The 23,078-nt window shown below is 37.2% G+C and overlaps 1 protein-coding gene across 1 annotated transcript; it reads right to left on the bottom strand.

The window, feature by feature from the left end:
- Nucleotides 1-3,143: 3,143 nt before the first annotated feature.
- Nucleotides 3,144-23,049, bottom strand: LOC140148491 (uncharacterized). Its single transcript, XM_072170474.1, has 9 exons — nucleotides 22,970-23,049; nucleotides 16,741-16,826; nucleotides 14,840-15,383; nucleotides 13,830-14,258; nucleotides 12,456-12,709; nucleotides 11,000-11,198; nucleotides 10,085-10,384; nucleotides 6,697-7,039; nucleotides 3,144-4,977 (listed from the first exon to the last, which is right to left on the bottom strand). Exons 2-7 carry the CDS (start codon nucleotides 16,756-16,758, stop codon nucleotides 10,161-10,163), a joined length of 1,668 nt encoding a protein of 555 aa, XP_072026575.1. The 5' UTR covers nucleotides 16,759-16,826; nucleotides 22,970-23,049; the 3' UTR covers nucleotides 3,144-4,977; nucleotides 6,697-7,039; nucleotides 10,085-10,160.
- Between the last annotated feature and the right edge of the window lie 29 nt (nucleotides 23,050-23,078).

The raw sequence follows: 23,078 nt of genomic DNA, 5'->3' as shown, positions 1-23,078 counted from the left end.
GATAATTCACATTTTTATGGGAAAGGTCATATTTTATTCATGTGTACCATTATGGAGTATAAATATCAAATAGTTTCAAATCATAGCAAGCAGTTGTTTGCTCTATAATATTTTTTTTTCCTATTTTATGTGCTGGTGACATTTGGTCCATTATATTGAAGAGTACAATGGGGGTTTGGTACACTTTCTGTACAGTAGTTGTTTCACTGACACATCACAAAGTATAAAAAAGGAAGGGGAAACCCCTTACCAAGTGATGTGAACAAAAATAAAAATAAAATAAAACACAATAGGTCATATTTGACTGGATGAAAGAAATACGGTTTAAATTAAAGTTAATGCATTGTGTCATTTACGATTGGTTATGGGGTAGTAACTTAGCCCCTCGGCTTAGCCCTTTCGAGATATGGTGTACACACTAGGAGGGCAGTCTTCAATATGGGTAAAACCTGGCAAATTCAAGACTACCCATTTCGTGCAGTGCCATCCTATTGTGTCTGCCATATCTCGAAAAGGCTAATGATGACAACCATGCAGCTTGGGTAACCTGTCTTGGCACTTCAGAGATTATGAGTATATACCATTTTGGCAATTAAAGTACACATTCTACCAAATTCAACTATTTTTAGACTTGCTGATGTTTTTGTATATTTGTACTATTCAGCAGCTATGTTAAATTTATGTTAATAAAGCTATACAGAAAAAGAAATATTGAGCAGGTTTCCTATTGATTTATTTCCTTGTCTTTTTAATGTTTAGGATTTCTCCAAATGATTCCTTTGTTTGGCACATTAGTTTTTGTACTGTTATGAAATGTGTCAAAGCTATAATTTCTGACAAATAATTTCCCCAAAATAATGTTTTCACGATCAGATATGGTCCCTTTTCATTTTGAGCTAAACTAATGAGGTGTAAATAAAAGGAAATTATTTTATATCAGCACCTATCACATTTTTTAATGTAAGTAAATTTGTTTCCAAAATGCTAATTTCAGTATGACTAAAAGATTACTTTATGCGCCGGGCATATCACTAAAAGATTACTTTATACTCCGGTCATATCACAAGGGTGGACCTTTACAGGAAAATTCAAATTTTAAATTTAATACTTTCATGTCAAGTAGAATTTGATCAATTTTAGTTTGAGACATTACTTGTCAAACTTGATCAAGGCATTCAGAATTTCAGATTTTGTAAGTGGAATATACAATTATGAACCAGGCCAATTTACACTGATTTCAATGGGGCTAATTAGGTATTCATGTGGCCATATCTCGGGCCCTCGTGATCCGATTCCCACCAAATTTGGACTGTGGATGTTTTTCATTTTGTTCTACTGAAATATGGTCATGACAATGCTGAAATGCAAAAAAGAAAATTTTATGACGTCACACTTCGGTACTCTATAGGGCATTCACAAAGGACATACTACTGGTTTGTACATGCGTGCATCAAACATACTACCAATTTGCAACTTTATGCACATTTTTTAGCAAAGTGAAAATAATCATCTGAAGTCTCATGAGGCTTAAATTTTTATAGAATTTTCAGTAAATATACACACAGGTAATACGTTATCTTTTACCACTGGTAACGTTTGAAGAATTTAACTGAACATTGATTTTTATGACTAACAATTCATTGTGCTCATCAGGGGTAGCGTTAACCCCCGATCGGGGGTGAATGACCCCCTAAATTTAAAAAATATAATTTTTCACCCTCCATAAATTGGGAATTTGCAAGCTCAGGGGTGAACTCTGACCCTCTACTTTTGGACCTTACTCCTACCCCTGACTACACGGCAAAATATTTTTCACCCCCGAGATTTAATTTTCACCCCATGTATCCGCAAGCTCGGGAGTGAAAAACAACCCCCGACTTTCGGGCCTTAATGCTACCCCTGGTGCTCATAGACCCCGAAGACCATTTTGATCTTGTTTGGTCAAATATACTGCCATCCAAAATACATAACAGTACATTTGTGAGTAGCTTAACTCTCTACACGGGTTTTGAATGTATGCATATGAGAAGTTTTTGTTTAAAAAATTTGATGAGTATAAACAAGCCTACTCCCAATTCCAGAAAAATACAGCACTAATTTTTTTGGGATTAAAAAAATATTATCAAGTTCTGCCAAATGAAATGGAGCTCAATCCTAATCATTCATTTAGTCCTAACTGGAGATAAAAGAAAAAGTTCACTATTTTACTAATTTCTTTAAAAAAGATCCAAAAATATGTATTTTTGACATGTTTTCTGACAATCGAATCACAACAATCAAAGACTTGGAACAAGTCTAAGCATTCAAAATCTTGAATAGATGCCGAAATTTTGCTCTAATTTTAACTTTTTTGTGTTATTTGAATTAAATGGTTGGTTATAAGAATGAAACAATGTCTTTTCCAAAAATCAGAATGCATAAACTGAAATTAGTCTTAGTACAAGTCTTTGTGCTTGATTGTCACAGCATACAAAAAATACCCTAAAAACGCATGTTTTTGGCCCTTATTTCCAAAAATTGGCCAAATATTAAAATTTGACTTTTATTGCTTGTTAGGACTAAAGGATTAGGATTTAGCTATGTTTCATTTAGCAAAACGGGATTTTTTAAAATCCCATAAGTACTAATTTTTTTTAACAATCTGAGGTTCCTGAGAAACATTTATGACATGATCAATGGGAATGAGTTACACATCAACCCAGGTTCTAGGACATTCATTGAGAGCTTAAACTGAAAACCCCATGATGATATGACTTTTCTCGGTTGTGATGTTATGTCAATTTATCAATTGCTGAAAACAACATAAAATAAAAGAATTTTAACACTTCCTTTGCCAGTATCTCAAAATCAATTTTCTCGACATCCAACTCCTTTCCCTTGATTGTGTCACATTTATGTTCTTGCCTGTATCCATGTTATATCTTGAGAAATTGGTAACTAAACCTCTTCCAGCTAAAAATAATTGTTTGAAGCAACATCGGCTGAATGGAGCACAAAAAGGTCAACTGCACAGGCTGCCTGGTGCACATAAGGGTTAACAACAAAAGGTGCTCCAGGCAGCACATGCAGTTAGCTGGTTTGTGCTCCAAGTAGTTGAATTATAATAGTCTCACAAGCAAGAAAGAACAAATAGACAACTTGCCTTACTTTCTTTGTGTTATTCATTTAATTTTGATTAAATTACAAAAATGATGTAGCAAAAAGCCAGATAACTATAAATTCAAAAGTGTGCAACTGTTGCAACTTATAAGGTGCGATTGGAAAATGTTGGAAATTGTTCTTGTGAAAATAGTTGCGCTAGCTTGATTTTACCATGGACAAGGAACTACCAGCTTAATTGCCTCAGTTTAGCTGTACATTACTTAGGGCGCTGATCCTGGTTGCAATGGTTAGGGGCTGTGCCCTGGGGGGAGGGTTCATGGGGCGCCTTTTAAATAAAATGCTATAAAAAGGCTTTAATAGGAAAACAGTACAGAAACGGCTTAATATGCCAATTTCCCTGCTCGCTGCACTCACAACATATGTGACATGATCAAGGGGAATGAGTCGGATGTTGCTAATATTGTTTTTGAGATGTTGGCAAAAACAGTGTTCAAATTCTTTTGTTTTATATTGTTTTCATAAATTGCTCATAACTCGGTAAACAGATGTCCGATTTTGATGGGGTTTGCATCAAAATGTAGCATTTGTAAACTGCCAGAAAATGATGTACAAAACTTCTAATGGAAAATTGCCGACATGTGACTCATTCCCCTTGATCATGTCACATATATTTAGACCATTTAAGGTTTGCAAATTGGGATCCCATAAATTAAGTATGTGTAAAGTGTAAAGGTAAGTTAATCAGAATTAATGCTAAATTTATACTTTTCAATATCCATACAGGCAAAGATTTATATGTTATCACAATTATAAATGGTCAATTGATTGATTTCATAAATAATAAGGATCGACCAAGCATAGATGGTTGATTAAAAGTTGAGTTACTCCTTCATGTAATTATACACGAAATTAGGGTTAGGGTTAGTTTAGGGTTAGGATTAGGGTTAGCTTACACGAAATAATTACATGAAGGATCGACCAAAAGTTGGAACTAATTTGTTTCTATTGCCTAATTTTGCAACCAGGAATTATTATTATTACACCTCAGAAATATTCATGAAAAAATCGTGCCACTTTATTTATTGGTCAATCGCAAGCAATACAACCTACCATTAAGATTCGCCTAATGGTTCCGTCCTCTCTTGATACAGCTGGAATTTTAGGCACAAACTAAAAGTGTCTTCCTGTAAAAATCCCACCAGCAAAGAAGTGCAAAGACCCTTCATTAATTCTTGTTTGGATTGTCAGAGGAAGAGCTCTCTATTTGTACGTGAAATTTACCCAAAGGCAAAGTAGCCCATGTGCGCCATTAATCTGTGTTTTACCGTCCAATAGTTTTCCCTATCTACATGACAACCTCATCCCCATAGCAAAAGTTTATATTGGGAAAATAGGGCAACTATTTTCCATCGCAACTAATGGTGCCTTAAACTCTTTTGTGTGTCAGCTTTATTTGTTTCAATATTTGAGAGCAAGTACTGCTAGGTCATGCATCCCTCCAACCCGCATTAAAAGAACCTTTCTGACAGCTAAGTACTCACATTTCTTTATCTCTTATATAACAATGTTCCTTCAAGATACAAACAAAGGTCATAGATCACACTATGCTTTTGTGCGCACACAAGTCTTGTGGAATAAGGTCAATAATTCCAGTTACCATATGTTGCACATTCATTTGGAGTACTTTTAAAACCTTCTTACACAGGTATTAGTTCATTGGATAGTTGCAGTAGTCTGTAATGAGTCTATTGGCTCAATTATTAAACTGCCATCTTCTGTCTGAAGAACTCTACTGCCTTCTGACGTCTGTAAAACAAACTCTGCAACTGACAACACATCTTGACCAAGCTCTTCTTGTGACCTAATTGGTACATGCTGTTGTGAGAAAAACAAAAGAAATATGAACTTAGCAATGTTGTAAATGTTTCATCACAGGCAATATTTGCTTCATACCCTTTTGTTGAATGTAGGGCATACACTGTAAAAACAGAAGCAGGGTCCTGACCGACTCATCGAATCGCATAAAATACCAGCACTTTCTATGAACACACGGCATAGCATCGTGTGACCCTGGCATGACTTTCTTATTTTCATGCAATAAACAGCAGGGCTGTCAACTTTTTGGTACAGCTTGGTGTGAGACACAGTCGAACCGAGGCGTACCGGGACAGAATTATTATTTGCCGACTACAATGTTCATTTTGAACAGTTCGCCACAGCGCTCGAGAATCTAAAAAGTGAGGGGGGAGGGACAACAAATTGTTTTTATGATGCGTGAGATTTTACTCATTTGACATCTTTATGCATGAGATTTACTACCTAGGCGTGTGATTATACTACCGTGGCGTGATACTGTGAGAAAGTGAGCCAATGCATAAGACTTGCGCCCAATGCGTGAGAGTTGACAGCTCTGTTTGCAAGTACAAATGAACAAAAATGCTGTCTTTTCCCTGCACGTACGGAACATGTGTACTGTGTCTGAAAACAGAAAGAAACCACAGAATCGGAGGTACAACACGGAAAATTAAATTTTTGTGTGTAACGTGACAAAAATTGTTAAAAGATAAGAGAAACAGATGTTAAAAACAATCTTGAGTTGTGTATGTCAATTTTTATGATACAGAAATACTGTTTAAATTGCGAATTAAAGGTATATTACCAAGGCATGAACCCCCTATCCATCCTAACATCGTAACAATCTGCCTATTGTCGTGAGAATATTCCAATCAGAGCATATTGATACCAATATTGAACACTTTATTGTGACATTAATAATTGTTTATACATTTTAAGCTTTATTCATAAAGCATGGATTTACAAATTTTACAACACGGATTACAACACGGAAAATGCATTTTAGAAAACGGTAAACTTCGGACTCTAGTCTAACCAAGGTACAGCTTGTAACATATTATGCGGCATAAGCATTTTTGGGATGGTAAAAGCTATCAAACGGCAGTGGTTGATGGTAATCCATCATGAACTGTCTAAACTATATGTGACCATCCATCTCAAACCGCTCGTAAAGCCGGCAAATTGCATTTCGAGTTACAGTGCAAAATATGCTTAGAGGTTGTACTCATATGTCACTAATATTTGTCCGACATGTTTCTCATTTTAGTCCAGTCAAACACCAATCTTTAATCCTATTGTTGGAGAGGATAATAAGCTTATACTTTTGTATAGCATTAGTAAAATGCTTAAGTCTTTGTTTGCTTTAATTGGCTACATCCTGTTCACGTGGTGGGTTAACCAACAATTAACAATGAGAGGGCATTCCTGAACCTTGTTCAGTTGGGGGTGATTTGAAGTGACCGCCAATTATGACCATTTGATATTTTTAAATATCAAATGGTCATAATTGGCCAGCAATGTGGACAAATACCAGCAATGTGGACAAAAAGAAATAATGTCGTGCCAAAATAATGTACCCTTTTACTGAAGGAGCAAAGTTTAACAACGTTTGAAGTCAAATGATATATCATTGTAAAGCTTATGATATATATTTTCTAAACACGGAAGAAAACAAATTTGACCAGGGGCCGACTTTACGAGCGTTTCGACCTGGACGGTCACATATAATAATTAACATACCTGTACAACAACATTTGGTGGTAGCTGAATAATGTTTCCATACTGCTCCAGGCCAGTTGTAAACTCATGAACTTCTCCTGCGTCAATTTGGATTTGCGTAACAGGTTGCTCACTTTCCAGCTGCTGCTGCCGTTCTGCTTGTTTTTGGGCAAGGCTGATTTCAAGTTGGTGCTGTATCGCAGCTAGTTCTTCTGCAGTTAAAACACGCTCCAGCTGATGTGGTTGGTATTTACTGATAGTTCGGATTAGTTCATGTCTTTTTTGTTGTGCAGATCTACTGTTGGTGCGTCCACCACAAGGTCCCTTCTTGTGTGCTTTATTCAGATGCCACCTCAAATTGGACCTGTTAATTAATACAAAAGTGTGACATGTGGTTTATTAGGCCTTTTATTTTATTTGACATTTATTAGGCCTTAAATAGCCTCCTCATTTGGCATCCTTGTTTGGATAACTTTATCCTTTAGCCTAATTTGCATGTCAATGTACTTCTGCTTTGTGTTCCTTCAACCCTGGACAGTAACCATCTCACCTCAGAGGAGTCAAGAAGTGAATAATTTTGTAATCGAAAGTATCTGGCCAGGGGTTTTGTTGTCGCATGTATAAAATAAAGAACACAAACCGATGTTAACATAGAATGCTGGGTGCTGTTTTCATCCGTTTCAAAAAAAAAGGAAAATAATGTTAAATTTCTTTAACAATTTTTTACAAAAAAATAAAAATAAACTTCACAGCAGCACCAGAAAGTGTCGATGTCTGCCAATGGAAGGGCATAGGGTATTTCTCTCAAGGTTTTCAACCTTTGCCCACCCATCAATCAGCTCATGTATAAATTTTTATTTGTTGCAGAAAACTTTGATCAAGTTCATCTAGAATGTTAGTTGCAAGTGAGATTTCTGTACAATTCCAAGAAAAAGGTTTATCTTGCTCATTTCACCACTATACTAGTTACTTCTTTTAGAAGCCATATGGATCTGCAGAAAGGGAAACAAAACAACATTCTAAACAAAGACGAGGATGCCTAAACTTGACAAAATATTTGACCAACTCGGCCTGCCCTCTCTACAGCAGTTCCACATAAAAGATGTGATGGATTGTCAGTCTGAAGAAGTCTAGTGTAGCAGTAAAACATCACTAAAATGAGAGTAAAGATCAAAATTTTTCTTGAAATTATCCAAAAAGAAAGAAAAATCTAAGTTGTTGCACAAGTAAATGATATTTCTCCTTTTCATACTTCCCTTGGGATGGATTTTTTGCCCCCTCCCCAACCATCAAAGCTCAAGAGCTTCACTCCCTGGACCCCTTATTGCTAATAAGGTCCCTGGACTCATTTTTAATGAGTGCAATGTGCATTGCCAAAAGTTTACTTTTCTCAATGATTTGCTTATATCCCACTTGCTCTCTAATTTATCCGGTTAGTTACCACTGCAGGAGAGGTGTGAAGTACAGCTTGTAATTCACATGCTGGATGCTCCAGTCCAGACAGGGTTCGGTTTTTGCCGTTACCTGTGGCAAAAACTGGTAAAAACCTGTTTTTGCCTGGTTTAAACTGGCAAAAAAACTGGCAAAAACTCACATATAGTCACTCAAATATTACAAAGTAACACAGAAAGCTCATTTAGCACACAACTTATAATGAATCATTCAACATATTTGTTGTCTCATTAAGGGCTGGGGTATGAACGTTTGGACAGTATTTATTTTGGGACATTAGAGCACATCAGACATATCGAATTGCATTCTGAATACGAAGAATATCATTCTGATATCAAATAATTTTGATTTTTGAAATTAGCAATTTAATACACATTTTATGGCAAATCATTAAAATTTATATTTTGATATTTAACAGTACTTGAAGTAAACTTTATAAATCTGATGATTTATACTTAAAGTGTATGTAGGTGGGATGAAAAGCCGACGATCAATTGAAAATTTTGACCTTTACGTATTGAAGATATGGATTTTTTCCCAAAACACCAAAAAAAATTAGGTCTTTTTGGGAAAAAAATCCATATCTTCAATATGAAAGGTCAAAATTTTCAATTGACCGTCGACTTTTCCTCCCTGCTACATACACTTTAAGAATATATCATTAGATTTATATAATTTACCGAGGACTGTTATATATCAAAAATTTGAAAAATATCAAATTTTATAATTTGTCATAAAATTTGTATTATATTGTGATTTTCAAAAATGAAAATTATTTGATATCAGAAAGACATGCTTCAGTATTCAGAATGCAATTCGATAGGTCTGAGGTGCTCTCATGTCCCACAAAAAATACTGTCGAAAAGCAATAAGCGCTCATTTTAGATCCCTTAAGTCCTTAAAATGAAAAAGTTTTGAATTTGATATATGCCACATTTCGGTTAAATGCACTCATGCCTTTAATTTCTTAAAATGTTACTTATAATTACAAAATCTGACCTTGTTACACTCAGGAAATTGTTTTTGTAACTTAATAATTTTTTTTGAGATGAAAAAAATGAACTATGAATCACTTTTTTAGTTTTTGCCATTTTTGCTGGCAGAAATGGTTTTTGCCATGTGGTTAAAACCGTGGTTAAAACCGTGTTTTTCCCACCTGCAGCAAAAACCTGCGAACCCCCACGTCCAGACACACCAATGACAACACAGGCATACAGCCAGCACAATAAATAAGGCTGCAGTTCATGAATCATGGCCTTACAGCCAAAATTAATTTAAAAAATAAAGATAAACCATAATGATTGCAAGGATGTTTTAATTTGAGCCCTCGTTCTTTGAAAATGGTTCAAAATTGTGACGAAAACACCAAAATTGACTCACAATCTGACTGTTGCATTTTCAAGTCCACATCAATTCAATGGTAAGCAATGTGTAAGGTGTTATTACTGATTTCCATATTGCTTACTTGTTTGTGAAGCAAATCAATAGGCCCTGCTAGGTTTAACATTTGTGTCCACTGAAGCGAAAATTGCAATTTTTGAATCTGTCCCACCTATCGGTTTTTGTTTCATAACTTGGTGATATCTGCATCATTCGCCATCACTGATATCTCCAATTAAAGAAAACATCCTTGCAGTCATTAGGCCAAAAAAAAGTTTGTTTGTCCATAGAGGCTTCTGAAACAGTTGGGTCGGTAGGTCGGATTTTCACTTGAAACTGACAATTTAAAGACTGGTAAATAAATCAAAACACACAGCACTTAACTGGTTTAACTCTTAAGATGGTTCTGCATGTTATACTGTTCATTTTCATTACATTTTCTTTCTTTAAATTTATACTAACCACTGTTTTACTAGCACATTACAAATAAAAAAAAAAAAAAAAAAAAAAAAAAAGAACACGGTCGGGACCAGGATACCTTGATTTTTGAAATTGACCCTCAGCTCCCTCTACTTACGGATATTTATATTTGGTGCCACAATACTGACAAGAAAAACGTTTCTCTCCCGTATGCATCACTCTATGCTCTTGCATTAGTATCCTGCTCCCAAATCTCTTGCCACAAAGATCACACAGTATGGCGCCTCTACTTCATGCAGCTTTTTATGACATGCAAGCGCAGATCTGAAGCTGAAGGTTTTCCCGCATGTGTCACACATGTAAGGACGATCACCTGTATGGATGTTCTGGTGCTCTGCTAACTCTGGTTTGCGAGCGTAAGCACGTAGACATATTTCACATCTGTATGGCTTCAGGGCTGCAAAACAAATTTTATTACAAACAAATATAAGGAACCATGAGAAAAATAGGACATAAAGCCAGGGCATTTTTCTACATACTCTGAAAATTTCAGAAAAATAGCATCGATCATTAATAAAAAAAATTGCATTTTTGTTACTAAAATGGAGGTTAAAGCACCCTCAATGGGCCCTATAATCAGCCAATTCTTTTTTCCCAATATTTTGCATATGATGAAGATTTAACATCTGGAATGTAGTGCAAGTGGTGTTGTTGCTGCCCTTCTATATCTGCCCCAGGCCAAGGTGAATTGTACATGGCGTGTGCTGTCAGGATGGCTGTGTTTATTATTGATGGGATTGCAAACATACCACACTGGCCATTTCATATAGCTGCACCTTCTGGCACCTAGGGAGTGGGTAGGGCCTATATAAAAAACTTGTATATGAATTACACAGAGGTAAACCAGGAACAGTCCAAATGTCCTCCAACAAATTTTATTATAGTCTTGTCTGATATCATCTCAAAAATCTACTAGCCCACCAGGCCAACGTTGTTGAATATTTACTGACCCAATACAAAATCCACTGGAGCAGGACCACTGCTTAAATCTGACCCTGCTACTATTACTCACTTGTCTTTTTGCTGTCACTGTGCATACGCATCATATGTCTTCTTAGATTACCTCTACCAGGGAATTGTGCATCACACTGAGTACATGGCACTGATGGCTGTTGAGTATGGGTCATCTTGTGTTTATGTAGTTCCCACTGACGTTTAAATGAGCGCCCACATATGGTACATGTGTACGGACGTACTGTTGTATGTGTAAACTGTTCATGGGATAAAACACAGTACAGAAAATTTAGAATTATTTTAACAAATAAAAACACAATGTTAAAACTTGACAATTAATCACATTAAATTTCAACAAGTAGATCAGTAAATTACTGCAATTTTCTTCCTCATTGACACTTATTCTGGCAAAAAAACCACTAATATGAGACTTCGATAGACTTATCCTTCGCTAAGGCTCTCATTTTCGGGAAATTTGGCTCCCGGGTACCGAACTTTTTCTCGGCGGGTACCGGGTACCAAATTGCACCCGGTACCGAAATTGCAAAAAAAAAAAAAAATTTTAAATTTTTTTTCAAAGTTTTTTCGGTTTTATAGTGTCTCTGGACCTAGACCTAAATGCTAGGATCATGATTGACCTAAAAAAAAAATTGAATTTTGCACATTGTTTTGTGTTTTTAATCTGAAAATTGATACATAGATTTCATGTCATACTCTATTAATGATATCAAAATGCATTGAATTTGCAAAATTCAATTTTTTTTAGGTCAACCATGATCCTAGCATTTAGGTCTAGGTCCAGAGACACTACAAAACCGGGAAAAACTTTGAAAAAATAAATAAATAAATAAATTAAAAAAAATAGGATTATTGGGCGGGACTCTAATTCCCGGGACTCACTCAGAGCCTTATCCTTCGCTAAGTTATAAGGCAGCATTTATAATTTTCAATTTTCTTTTCATGATATCGCAGGGATATCTATTTCAGAAAATACAGCACTAATTTTTTGGATTAAACAGATGAAACATATTTAAATCCTAACAATTTAGTTCTAACTGGCAATAAATGCAAATTTGATTAATTTCGCAATTTGAGGGAAAATGAGTCCAAAACATGCAATATTGGGCATGTTTTCTTACAATTGCAGTAACAAAATTCAAAGACTTGGAACAAGTCTAAGTACTCAAAATCTTGAGTATTAGTTTGCTCATAATTTTAATATGGTATGTTAATTTTAATAATTGATTAAAAAAGAGATTGGAAAATGTGTGTTTTCCAAAGCTTTGAATGTACAACATGAAATTGGCCTTTGTACAAATCTCTGGGCTTGATTGTCACAGCTTACGAAAAATGCCCTAATAATGCATGTTTCTGGCCCTTACTAAATATGGAAATGTTAAATGACACTATTATTGGGAGTAATGTAGAGATTACACCATGCTATTTCCACTCCTTCTTTGCAAGAGAAACAAGGAGAGGGATTTATAAGACGAAAATATCAAATTGGTTCTGACCCTGTGATTTATTAGTGCTTTTCGAGAGTTAAATTGTTTCTGACATCGTTGACAAGCGTATTTCTGTTCACCATCTCTGCACTTCACTAACAAGTTTTTCCTCTTCACATCACTATTGTGTGTTCGTCTTTTGTGTTGCTCCAGGCCTTGTGTAGTTTTAAATGATCGATCACACTGTCTGCACTTGAAATCACCCTCAGGCTCAGGTGGAGTAGATTCCTTAGGTACAATCTGGTCAACCTTATCCGCTATTTCTGAAACACAAACATGTAATATTTTAAGTTTTTAATTTTTCCTACTTACATACTTTTGTATGACAATCAGACACAACTCCTTTCAGCTGCACCAACCCAGATAAGTAATTATCACAATACAATCTGTCAGTCTCTTTACTCGTAATTACATGTAGAACGGGTGGCCGAGCGGAACGGGCTAGGACTCATAATCAGAAGGTTGCGGGTTCGAGCCCCGGCGACGCCATCGTGTTGTGCCCTTGAGTAAGGCACTCTATCTCGATTACTCCTCTCCACCCAGGTGTGAAATGGGGAGCTGTTATGAATACTGTCCATTGAGCGCCGCCCAAAGGTATGAGCATGCCTTGGGCATTGTATGGCAGCTGACATATTCTAATGACGGCGGAATAAATGTAAAGCGCTTTGGTACATGTTCACATGTGAAAGGCGCTGTATAAATACCAACATTTATTTATTATTATTATTTATTTCCCCTACAAAACTGTTTCCATAGGAAAATTAAGTAACAAGTCAACTGATTTAAACATATGATTGTTTGGTCAATCAATGTTAGGGATATTACATAACACATTAGCTGCTGAATGCTGAGGAGAGATGTTGCACAAGGGTCACAACCAACAGAAAGAACTGAAAGAAGGAAAATTATTTCAATAAAAGTGTTAAGTGGCATAATAATTGGTAAAAACATGTTTTTATTATCTCTTTATCAACTGAAAATGGGGGACATGTTACAATATCAGACCTGTCAACCTACCAAAGCAAGCCAAGTACTGACAAATTCAAAGACTTGAGGTGTGCAATCATTTCAGAATCCAGGGAAAGTTTTGCAGGTCTAAATTTATCATGATAGACTAAAGAGAATGCTACAGCAAAATTTTAAAGTGAAATTAGCATCATTTTCCGCTGTTCTTACATTTAAATTTACCATCACTGAAATGTTCAGAAAGCAGGACTGTCCCTCTTTTTCACTTTGGAAAACCCCAAATGAGGGACAGTCCCTCAAAATGAGGTACAGTTGGCAGGTCTGCAATATAGTTTATACTACAGGAAAATATCAAAGCTAAAATCTCTTTCTTATTCAACTGTCATACTCTGCTCTTAACAAAAATATTACCCTTACCACTGTGATAGAATTTGATGTGCTGGCGTAGGTCCATAGCCCTTTTAAAATTATTTGTACAAAAACCACACTGATGAGGCCGCTCCTCTTTATGAGTCTGCATGTGGCGGTCAAGTTGGTGTGGCTGCTCAAATTCCATCTTGCAAACGTCACAAGAAACTGCTCCTGTATGTCCACGGTGTGTTTTCTTATGGCATGATAAACCCGTGTGATGACGAAAGCCTTTATTGCAAACATCGCAAACAAATGGTCTTTTTCCAGTGTGTGTATTCATGTGGTAATCTAATTGTTGTTGACGCACCGTTACATAGTCGCAATCAAGACAATGCAATTTCTTGCCAGTGTGATATCGCATGTGGTCTCTTAGATGCCTTTTCGATTGGAATGTTTTGTCACACAAGGTGCATGGAATATTCTTATCTTGTTGCCCTAAGAAAGCAAAATAGAAAGTATGAAAAATAATTATAGAACTTGCAATTTATTTCAACTGCAAATACCAATGCACACACACCCCATCTTGTATGAGACCTAAGTATGGAGTTTTCAAGTGAGAAGTTTATTTACGCACATTCTAACTGTGGACTTTAACACAAGCAAATACATAATTGACTTACTGTGGAGGTCTTTGTATCACAAAATGAGGGGTGCTATACCCACCTCTATGGCTAAAAGCCACTGTTTTTGAAGCTAACACAATCGTGGAGCTCCACAGTGTGGTCAGGCTCGACAGTTGGCATGTGTGTAAATATTTAAAACTCCAGTTTGAATGCGGATACGAATGCCCTCACACGTACGCAAACACAGACAACACACTCCTCAAGTTTTATTTGCCTTACCATGGACGCATGCTCGAGTCTTATTGCTACAGATAATTGCTCAAAATGCCTAATTGGATGTGATTCATTGATCCATTTTATGACCCACTGATATGCATGTGTGATAACCACAATTCCTTCAGTCCACTGCACACCCTCTCACACTGACACTCTTTTAAATGCACTGTTCCTAACCTGATTTTTTTTCCGTCTTTGATTTCTTTGACTTCTTTTTCTTCTTTGGTTTTTTGCCACTTTTTCCTTCAGCTTTTCCAGATGTCATCCCATCCAAGTTAACACCATGTTTCTTACACACTTCCTGTATTATATTCTTATCTAGGTGCAAGACTTTGGACCAGTCTGGGGCTCCATTCTTGTCAACCATTACATACTTAAAGTTTGCATTGGTATCACTTTCTACTGATGATGAAGTTCTTTCTATGTCCGACTTGTTTCCTGCTAACAAACTGTCTTGGTTCTCCACTTGTCCATCTGCACTGGATTCATCCAAGTCTTTGATATTATTTCCAAAGCTAGTCTTTTCTACATGTACTTCATGCCTTGATTGCGATACTTTGTCGTCTTTTTCTTCAAGATATTTTTCCAGGATGCTGATAACATTTTGAACAGGAGATGGCTGAATAATGGGTTGCTGAGCAAAATTGAATTCGAGAGATGTTGGGTGTATCCCTGGTTGAAATGAAGACATTTCTTCACCTGATGGGCCTTCAACAACAAACTGATGCATGGAAAATAAAGTCAAACAAATAATTAATAGAAAGACAGAAGCTTCATCAAAGTGTTGAAAAATATCATCAGTAGTTACACAACACTTATCATCTGAAAATAAATCGTAGAATTCGAAGGCGCGACATTGAGCCATAAAGCTAGTTACATGGTCTGTAGCACAGAGACCATGTGTCAGCAGGATTAAGCTTGTTTAGATCAGAATGCAAGGTATCATATTCATTTCCTACACTATTAGCCAAACTGTATTTTCCGGCCCCATATTGTTTCAAAGCTTCAGTCTTTATTTTTTTTGCACTGTGTTAGTGTCTGTTTTAAAAATTGAATAACTATGGTAGAAGTACAAGCCACAACACAGCTTTGTTTTAATTTTTTCAAATCAACACCCTGGGGATGTCACATTTTCCAAAAGAGGTGTTTATGGAAGGCAATTTGTACAATTATAATTTCCAGTGCAAAAACATTGTTACTACCAAAGACTACCATCCGGGAGTACAGTGCTCCACACATAAAGAGGATGGGCAATGCAAAAACAATGTCAAATATCAAGGGTAATCGGTGCACACACTGAGAAAATGCATTTTGATATAAGCTGTTGATTTTTTTCATGCATCAAAAGTATAGCAGTTTCCTTTTACTAGATGAGTTGTGAATATAATTGTGACCATCCAGCACAACTGAGCCCTGAAGTCGCCAATCATCATTTTTGAGATATTCAACCAAAATATTCTGCTTGAAATTAGCTTTAAAATGATGTATACCACGTCTATAGTACTTGACATTTAAGTAGTGAAAAATCAATAAATCAGTCAATAAATCCTTTGTTTCCTATTGTTTATTGTTAAGTTCAATGGAGCATATCTCAATAGTGGCACTGGCGACATCCGGGCTCAGTTGTGCTGGATGGTCACAATTGTGAGTTTTAAGCAGTCAATGTGGTAATGGTATGTCTGCAGTCTAGTGCCTTCATGGAATTATCAGTATTTAATTACGTATGTGGGACTTTATGTTTTTAGTGGAAAGCTTTAATAGAGAGAGAATATGGTATTTACTAGTTTAAATATGTGCACAATTAGCTCAATAGAAGAAAAATGCCAATTCTAGAAATGGATATCTGTAGTACACTTGTGTTGGAAGTTGTTTTTGCTACCTATAACATGGAAGTATGAGACTTGTAGTTTCCATGTTGCTACCAATTCCAAACTGTTTCTTTGACAAAAATCAAACAACATCCTAATCCAACCAGTCTAATATTGACTTTTATGAAATTGGTGTACATGCAAAAGACAGAAGGTAAAAACAATAGAAACCTCATAATTTGAAACCTCATAAATCTGTGTTGCACTCACTTGCTTCACTGGTTCCATAGTGGATTATCAGGTATTTGTCTAAAACACTGATCTCCAGAGCTGATGAATGTGTTGAGTTCATTGACCTGCAAATTGATGAAAAATACAAGATGGAATTTGTTAAACATGTGAGTTGTTTTACAATCAGGGTCCCAGGGGTCAGGTCATTGACGTGTCACCAGTGGCAGTTGGTATAATCCATGAAAAAAGACTCACATACCTACATAATAAAAAGGGTCATTTCAAGGTCAAAGCATTGTACGTACATCAGGGCTCCCACTGGACTTGAATGGCTCTGCGTTACCGTACAATCAGATGCACAACTGGGAGTTTTTGTGCATCCCAATAATGTTAATGTTTTGGGCAACAAAGTGATTTAAACACACGCGAATATAGCGCCGTTTAGAGCGGTAAAGAAGAAAGCATACACGCGCCTTACATTGCGTACCGGTCAAGGGTTTAGGCAGCCAGCCATGTAGGGAGTGTTTTACACACCCAAATTTGTTTATACACACCCAGTTTTTGCCCACATGGCCTATACTTTGTACACAAATCTTAAATTTACACACCCAGTTTTTTGAATTTACACACCCAAACCTTCAAGTCCTGCCTAAGACCATGGTACCGGTACACGCTTAGTACGCTGCATGGACGCAACGCGCATGTTCCAGCTTGGCCAAGAAATACTTAAGCCATATAAATGTGTGATTTGCATAAAGAACAGATTCCTATTTAAATGCTAGTTTTCACTGATCACATTATCCCCTTCAAATTTCGAGCCAAACAAATGAGGGGAAACAAAGAAAATTGCAATTTCATTCCAGTGCCTAGTACAATGCGTGCATCGCTCGTCGATCGTATTACATGTTATACTCATACTGCACGGAGCATCGCGCTCGACGTGTGTACACATGAGCTGACATCCATGGGACATGTTAGCAAGCATTCGATCGGTGAACTCTGAATAAAACCAGGTTTTTTTACTGTAGTACCGGGGTAAATGATGAGCATGATGAGTTCATTCATCTTTTCCAAGGTTCCTTTGACAGCTTAAGCTGAATTTATACTCGATCGCCGAGTGATTGCGATTAAACGCTTTTGAAAAGCAATGGGCAATCGCCGAATTTTGTGATGCATCGCCCGTCGCTTTTGCATGTATCCTTATCACATAGGTATGCCAGGTGAATTCAAATTTGCCATCAAACTGCACCATTTTATATATCAAATTAAAGCCCTTGAGTAAAGAAAGACAAAACTGAAAACCTTTTTGTCATAACACTTTCCGTATCTTGTCAAAGATTGACTTTCATCAAAAAGATTCTACTGGCAAAATTCCCCAAAACGGCATTTCGGGGGTGTTTCTAGATCTTAGTCTCATTATGATGGCAGCTTTTTTTAATGGAACTGCTATCAAAATCCCTCTAAAATCCCATGTGCGATTGTCTCATCACCATAAAAAATCATATATTTGGGTCAAGGGCCATCAAGTGAAGTATAGAAAACATATTTATGCAGGTTTCCTTGACCTACCTGTTCTTTTAAATTTCTATGTAAAATATGTATTGTGTTCTAGGTGAATTTGGTCAATTAACAAATGTGTTAATTAAGGTTTGCCTGGCATACCTATATCACGGCGATAGCGATTGCAGACGAGGACGACAATAAAAATATTCTAAATACCACAAAATACATTTTTAAAACATCAGTTGCTGTCAATAATTATTGCTTTAATTCATCACCAAAATTTAATAATCAAAAAAGGTAAATTGCAAAATAATAGATCCAGATGGCTGTATATGATTGGTTGACGCATTCATGTGTCAAGCGATATCGCAGGGAAGTTGAGATTTCTTCAACTTGCAAAAGCGACGTCTTCTTTGCCTCAGCGATTTGAATCGATTGATCGGCTTGACGCTCTGGAAATGTAAGTAAACATTGAGCATGCGTAAAAATCGCTTTTCTGCAAAAGCGATCGAGTATAAATTCAGCTTTAACCATCGCGTATGATACGTGATTGGACCTTGTGCAAAATAATACGCGCTGGACGGCTAGCAGCAGGTGGTGGCCGCATTGCATTCTCTAAATTCAGTAAATTTTCATCGTCAACCGTGTAATTGAATGGGATTATTTTGAAATTTTAAAACGCTTGATGAAATATCACAAACAAATAGGCCTATTCACTCGGTCGGACATCCGGGAACATTGTCCCCTTCGTCCCCTTTGCCCAAGCGCGCGCATAGCAACCACCTCGACAAAGGGGAACTGCACATGCGCTGCACATGCGCACACTGGTTTTACAAGGCTATTTCCCCTTTGTGACGTCAGCCCGACCAAGAGAATGTTGATAAATAATATAAATACAAGCTAAAACCGTTGGGATTCGATAATGAACCCCACAAAACTAACCGAATATATTGGAAAATGCCACAGACTGCCTTACTAGCCTGTATCACGTTTCAGCGAAAGAACATCTGTAGTACATACCTGTTTTTAATGACGTTGCAACAATGTTTCTATTGTCAGCAATAACACCTTGCATTCATACTTTTGAGTTTGTATGGAGCACGTCCGTACACATAAATAAATAAGTGAAATCAGAATATCCTGAAAGGAATTTAGGTAATGAATTGAACGACACTGACCTCGCAGCAGCTAATGTTTTCATGTAAACATGGCGAATGAATGACGTCATTAGACATTTTTAGCCTACCTTTCGTATCCTACTATCGGATCGTTGAAACAAGAAAATCTCATTCCCCGGCCTCATTCACGAATTCACTCACCTTCCTACACCACCAGTTGAAATAAAACTCAAAACATCCCGTGTTATACACATGTCAGTTGTATGACCCACCCTATGACCCCCGGGAGTGGTGAGTCACTTTACATAGGTGCGTCGGATTTAACTATACCGTGACCCACATGTGCGTCTAAACAATGACTGACATTTGCCGACAATGACTGAGCCCCTGGTCAAAATTGTGACGCACATGTTAAGGATTATGACTGTCCTCATGACGCAAATTTCACTCACCATTTTAGGCATTTAGGTATTTTGACTGACACTGATGCGCCTAACCATTGACGCACCTAGGTAAAGTGACTGACACTGACGCACCCCTCGGGGTATGTTGTCCGCACATATTGAGTAAATGACCGTACCCTGCGTCACTAATTGGTTGGTAAATGACCCAACCATGACGCACATCCCCCGGGGGTCCTAGGGTGGGTCATACAAGTGACATGTGTATTATTCCTCAAAACTACATGCACCTAAAAATTTATTTATTAATAAAAAATTGAAATCCTAGTAGAAATCCGTTATCGAAAATTGTTTGATATAAAACGTCAACAAAAGTAATTTTTCTGAAGAGTAGATACCGGTACCACGTGTCAAAATGGCGGCTCGCAGTCGCATATCCCCTGCTTTGTACGTGTACCAGGTCACGGTCTGTCTATGTGACGAACAGTCAAGGTCAGACCTGTCTGCTGCCATGCCGTAATATAGCGTGACGTGTGCACTAATAACAGCCTAATATGGGCATAATGGCTCCGCCCAATGAACCATATACGGCGCTGTCAATCATCCTGATTCACAATCACCGTTGTCGAACAGACTTTTACGCAGGTAAGAGCTCATGCTGATCGACGAGCGTCAGGCCGACACAATCTGGTTGTGTAGGAGACTATCATTGTGATGCCCACGTTGGATCCATTGGATTACATGTACGGAAGACATATTCATTACCAGGACTGAATCAAAGTGGCCATTTCTATGACTATGTTTGTACCGGGCAAGTACCGGACATTTTTCAACGCGGAGCTAGCGGAAATTACAACAAATTTGTCCAAAGGTAAGCAAAGCCTTATATCTGGTTCCATACAGCAATACGAAGTATTGCTGTCTGGTAAGCAGGTACGACTTGAGACGTCGTGAATTGAGACGTCGGAGCCGGTCAAACACAGAGGACTAGCCTACATCCCGTATCCTACTATCACTCAAACAAGCAAATCTCTTCACGAATTCACTCACCTTGCGATCCTACATCATCAGTTGAAACAAACATCTAAGTTTCCAAAAACAACTTTGTCATTCCTCAAAACTACAAGGAACTTCATTAATAAAAAATCGAAATCCTACTATTACCCGTTATTGAAAATTTTGTTCGATTTATGTGAACCAAAAGAACACACAAGTCGAGTTCAGTTTACCAAAATGGTAGCTCCTGCCTCCTGGTCAACTTCGGATATGGCGTCAGTATCAAGCTGCTTATTAAGCGGTGGATCGGATTGGTTGAAATCAACGCCACGTTTTTGACCTTACAGGGTCAGAGATATGCATATATTCATGTATGAAAACAGCGATGCGGATATAGTATCATCACGGAACTGAGAATTGCGACATTTTCGATGTTTGTACCGGGGAATTTCAGACACGGCCTCGGAGACTCCGCGGAGATCTCTACAAATTCGTCCAAAGGTAACCAACGGGTTGGGGATCGCATTTTTAACTATCACTAAATGTTTCGGAATTGAGGTCGGCTAAAAAGTAGACAGTTTCGAGGACTGTAATTGGTGTAGATGTCACATTTTGAACAGTGAGCGATAAGTGACCAATTTGATGCTCAGCACAAGTGACTATCTTTACTCAGGGTAGCAAAGCCTTGGGGATCGCATTTTTAACTTTGACTAAACTGTTTCGGAGTTAAGGCACGCTAAAAGTAGACCATTTCGGGGGCTGTATTTGGTGGATATGTGACATTTTGAACAGAGTAAAAAACAACCATTTATTCGCTATTGCTGATATCATGGATATATACTCGCCAAATCATGCTACATGAGATCAGGTATAAAAATGCCATACGGCCAGGCGGTTTCACAAGTTGCCGGCTCGATCATGTCATCCGCCGCCTGGCTAGCTGTACGCTTAATTTATTTGTAAAAGGAAATCTGAATATATTACTTTTTTTAGTGCTGCCATGGTACTGATCAGTGATCATGGCTGCTGAAAAACATGAAAAGACAAGTAAAGTGTAAGCTTAAATTTTTAATTTAATTTATACCTGGTCTCATGTACCCATACCTAGTGTATGGGTACATGGTATTACCAGGCATTCAAACAGGCACGGAGAGAGCTGTCAAACAGTGTATATTTCAAAACATGATAACTACACCAGTTATAAAAATTCCTGTATACCTACCACTTTCAACTTGCATTAAAAGTCCTTATTCCATGTCTGAAAAATATGATCCCCAATTTGTACTCACTTTGTTCAAGAAAGTTTAAATATCCACAGTCAAATTTCAGCTGTATATGTTCAATGTATATACTCCAAAACATAACCCCAAATCATGATTTCCAATTATTACACCTCAATACAGCCCAAGGCAGTGCAAGCAATAAAAAAGTCACTGTGTTTCCACAGAGCATTTAATCCATAGCACCCCAATGTGTGCAGAAAGGCATGAAATGGCAACCCTTTCTAAATTGCCAACATGTTAACTCCTCATTGGTTAATGCTTGCATGCTTGAGTGGAGGGTATTTCAAGACATAGCATGCCATGCATGTGCAATGATGTGTGCAATATTGCATCATTATCTGGAACATGTGTGCATATTATCATCATATTGAGGCATAGTTCTTATTCTCTGCACTAGATGGTATTGAAGAATAGGTCAGCCAGTGCAAGGAATGAGATGGAAAAAAACATCCTATCCTGCATTTGGGAAGAAGCCATCTCCCAATGAGTGTGGTTGGGAGTTGATATGGCAATTGGGAGGCTTGGCCAAGCACATTGTCATAAAGGTCAGAACATGCTATGATAACATCTCTGATCAATTCATGAAAGTTGGACATTTAGGAAGCTGCTGCTGGGAATATTGACATGAAATTGTCATTTTGAGGAACATACATGTTGAAAATGGATTCTATAAATTCTTCACCATGTGCTGGTCAAGCTTGAGCAAACATGAAATGGTAAGTGAAACATATTTGGGAGAAATTTACAGCTGTACATTGAAGGTGGCATGTTTTGGTAGTCCATTGGGAAAGTGAATTCATGAATTAGTATGATGTTCTGAACATAAATTTAATTCTTACCCTGTACAGACCAGAAAATAAACTTGACAATGACCTTAAGTTCACATTAATCTCTGTTTTGTTATTTCGTTTGCTGTTTCACTATTTTAAAAGACTTATTTATTGAATAATATGACTGAAAAACTTACGTTATAAGTTACAAAACATTGCCTTTTCGGTTCTCCCGTGCAGTGATATAGTATTTATCAAAGGCTGACATTCCTAGTACCGAAATATAATGAATAATGCTATAGTAAT

Source organism: Amphiura filiformis, chromosome 3 (assembly GCF_039555335.1).
Source record: "Amphiura filiformis chromosome 3, Afil_fr2py, whole genome shotgun sequence".
NCBI classification, from domain to species: domain Eukaryota; kingdom Metazoa; phylum Echinodermata; class Ophiuroidea; order Amphilepidida; family Amphiuridae; genus Amphiura; species Amphiura filiformis.
This window is presented reverse-complemented; position numbering and strand designations above follow the sequence as displayed.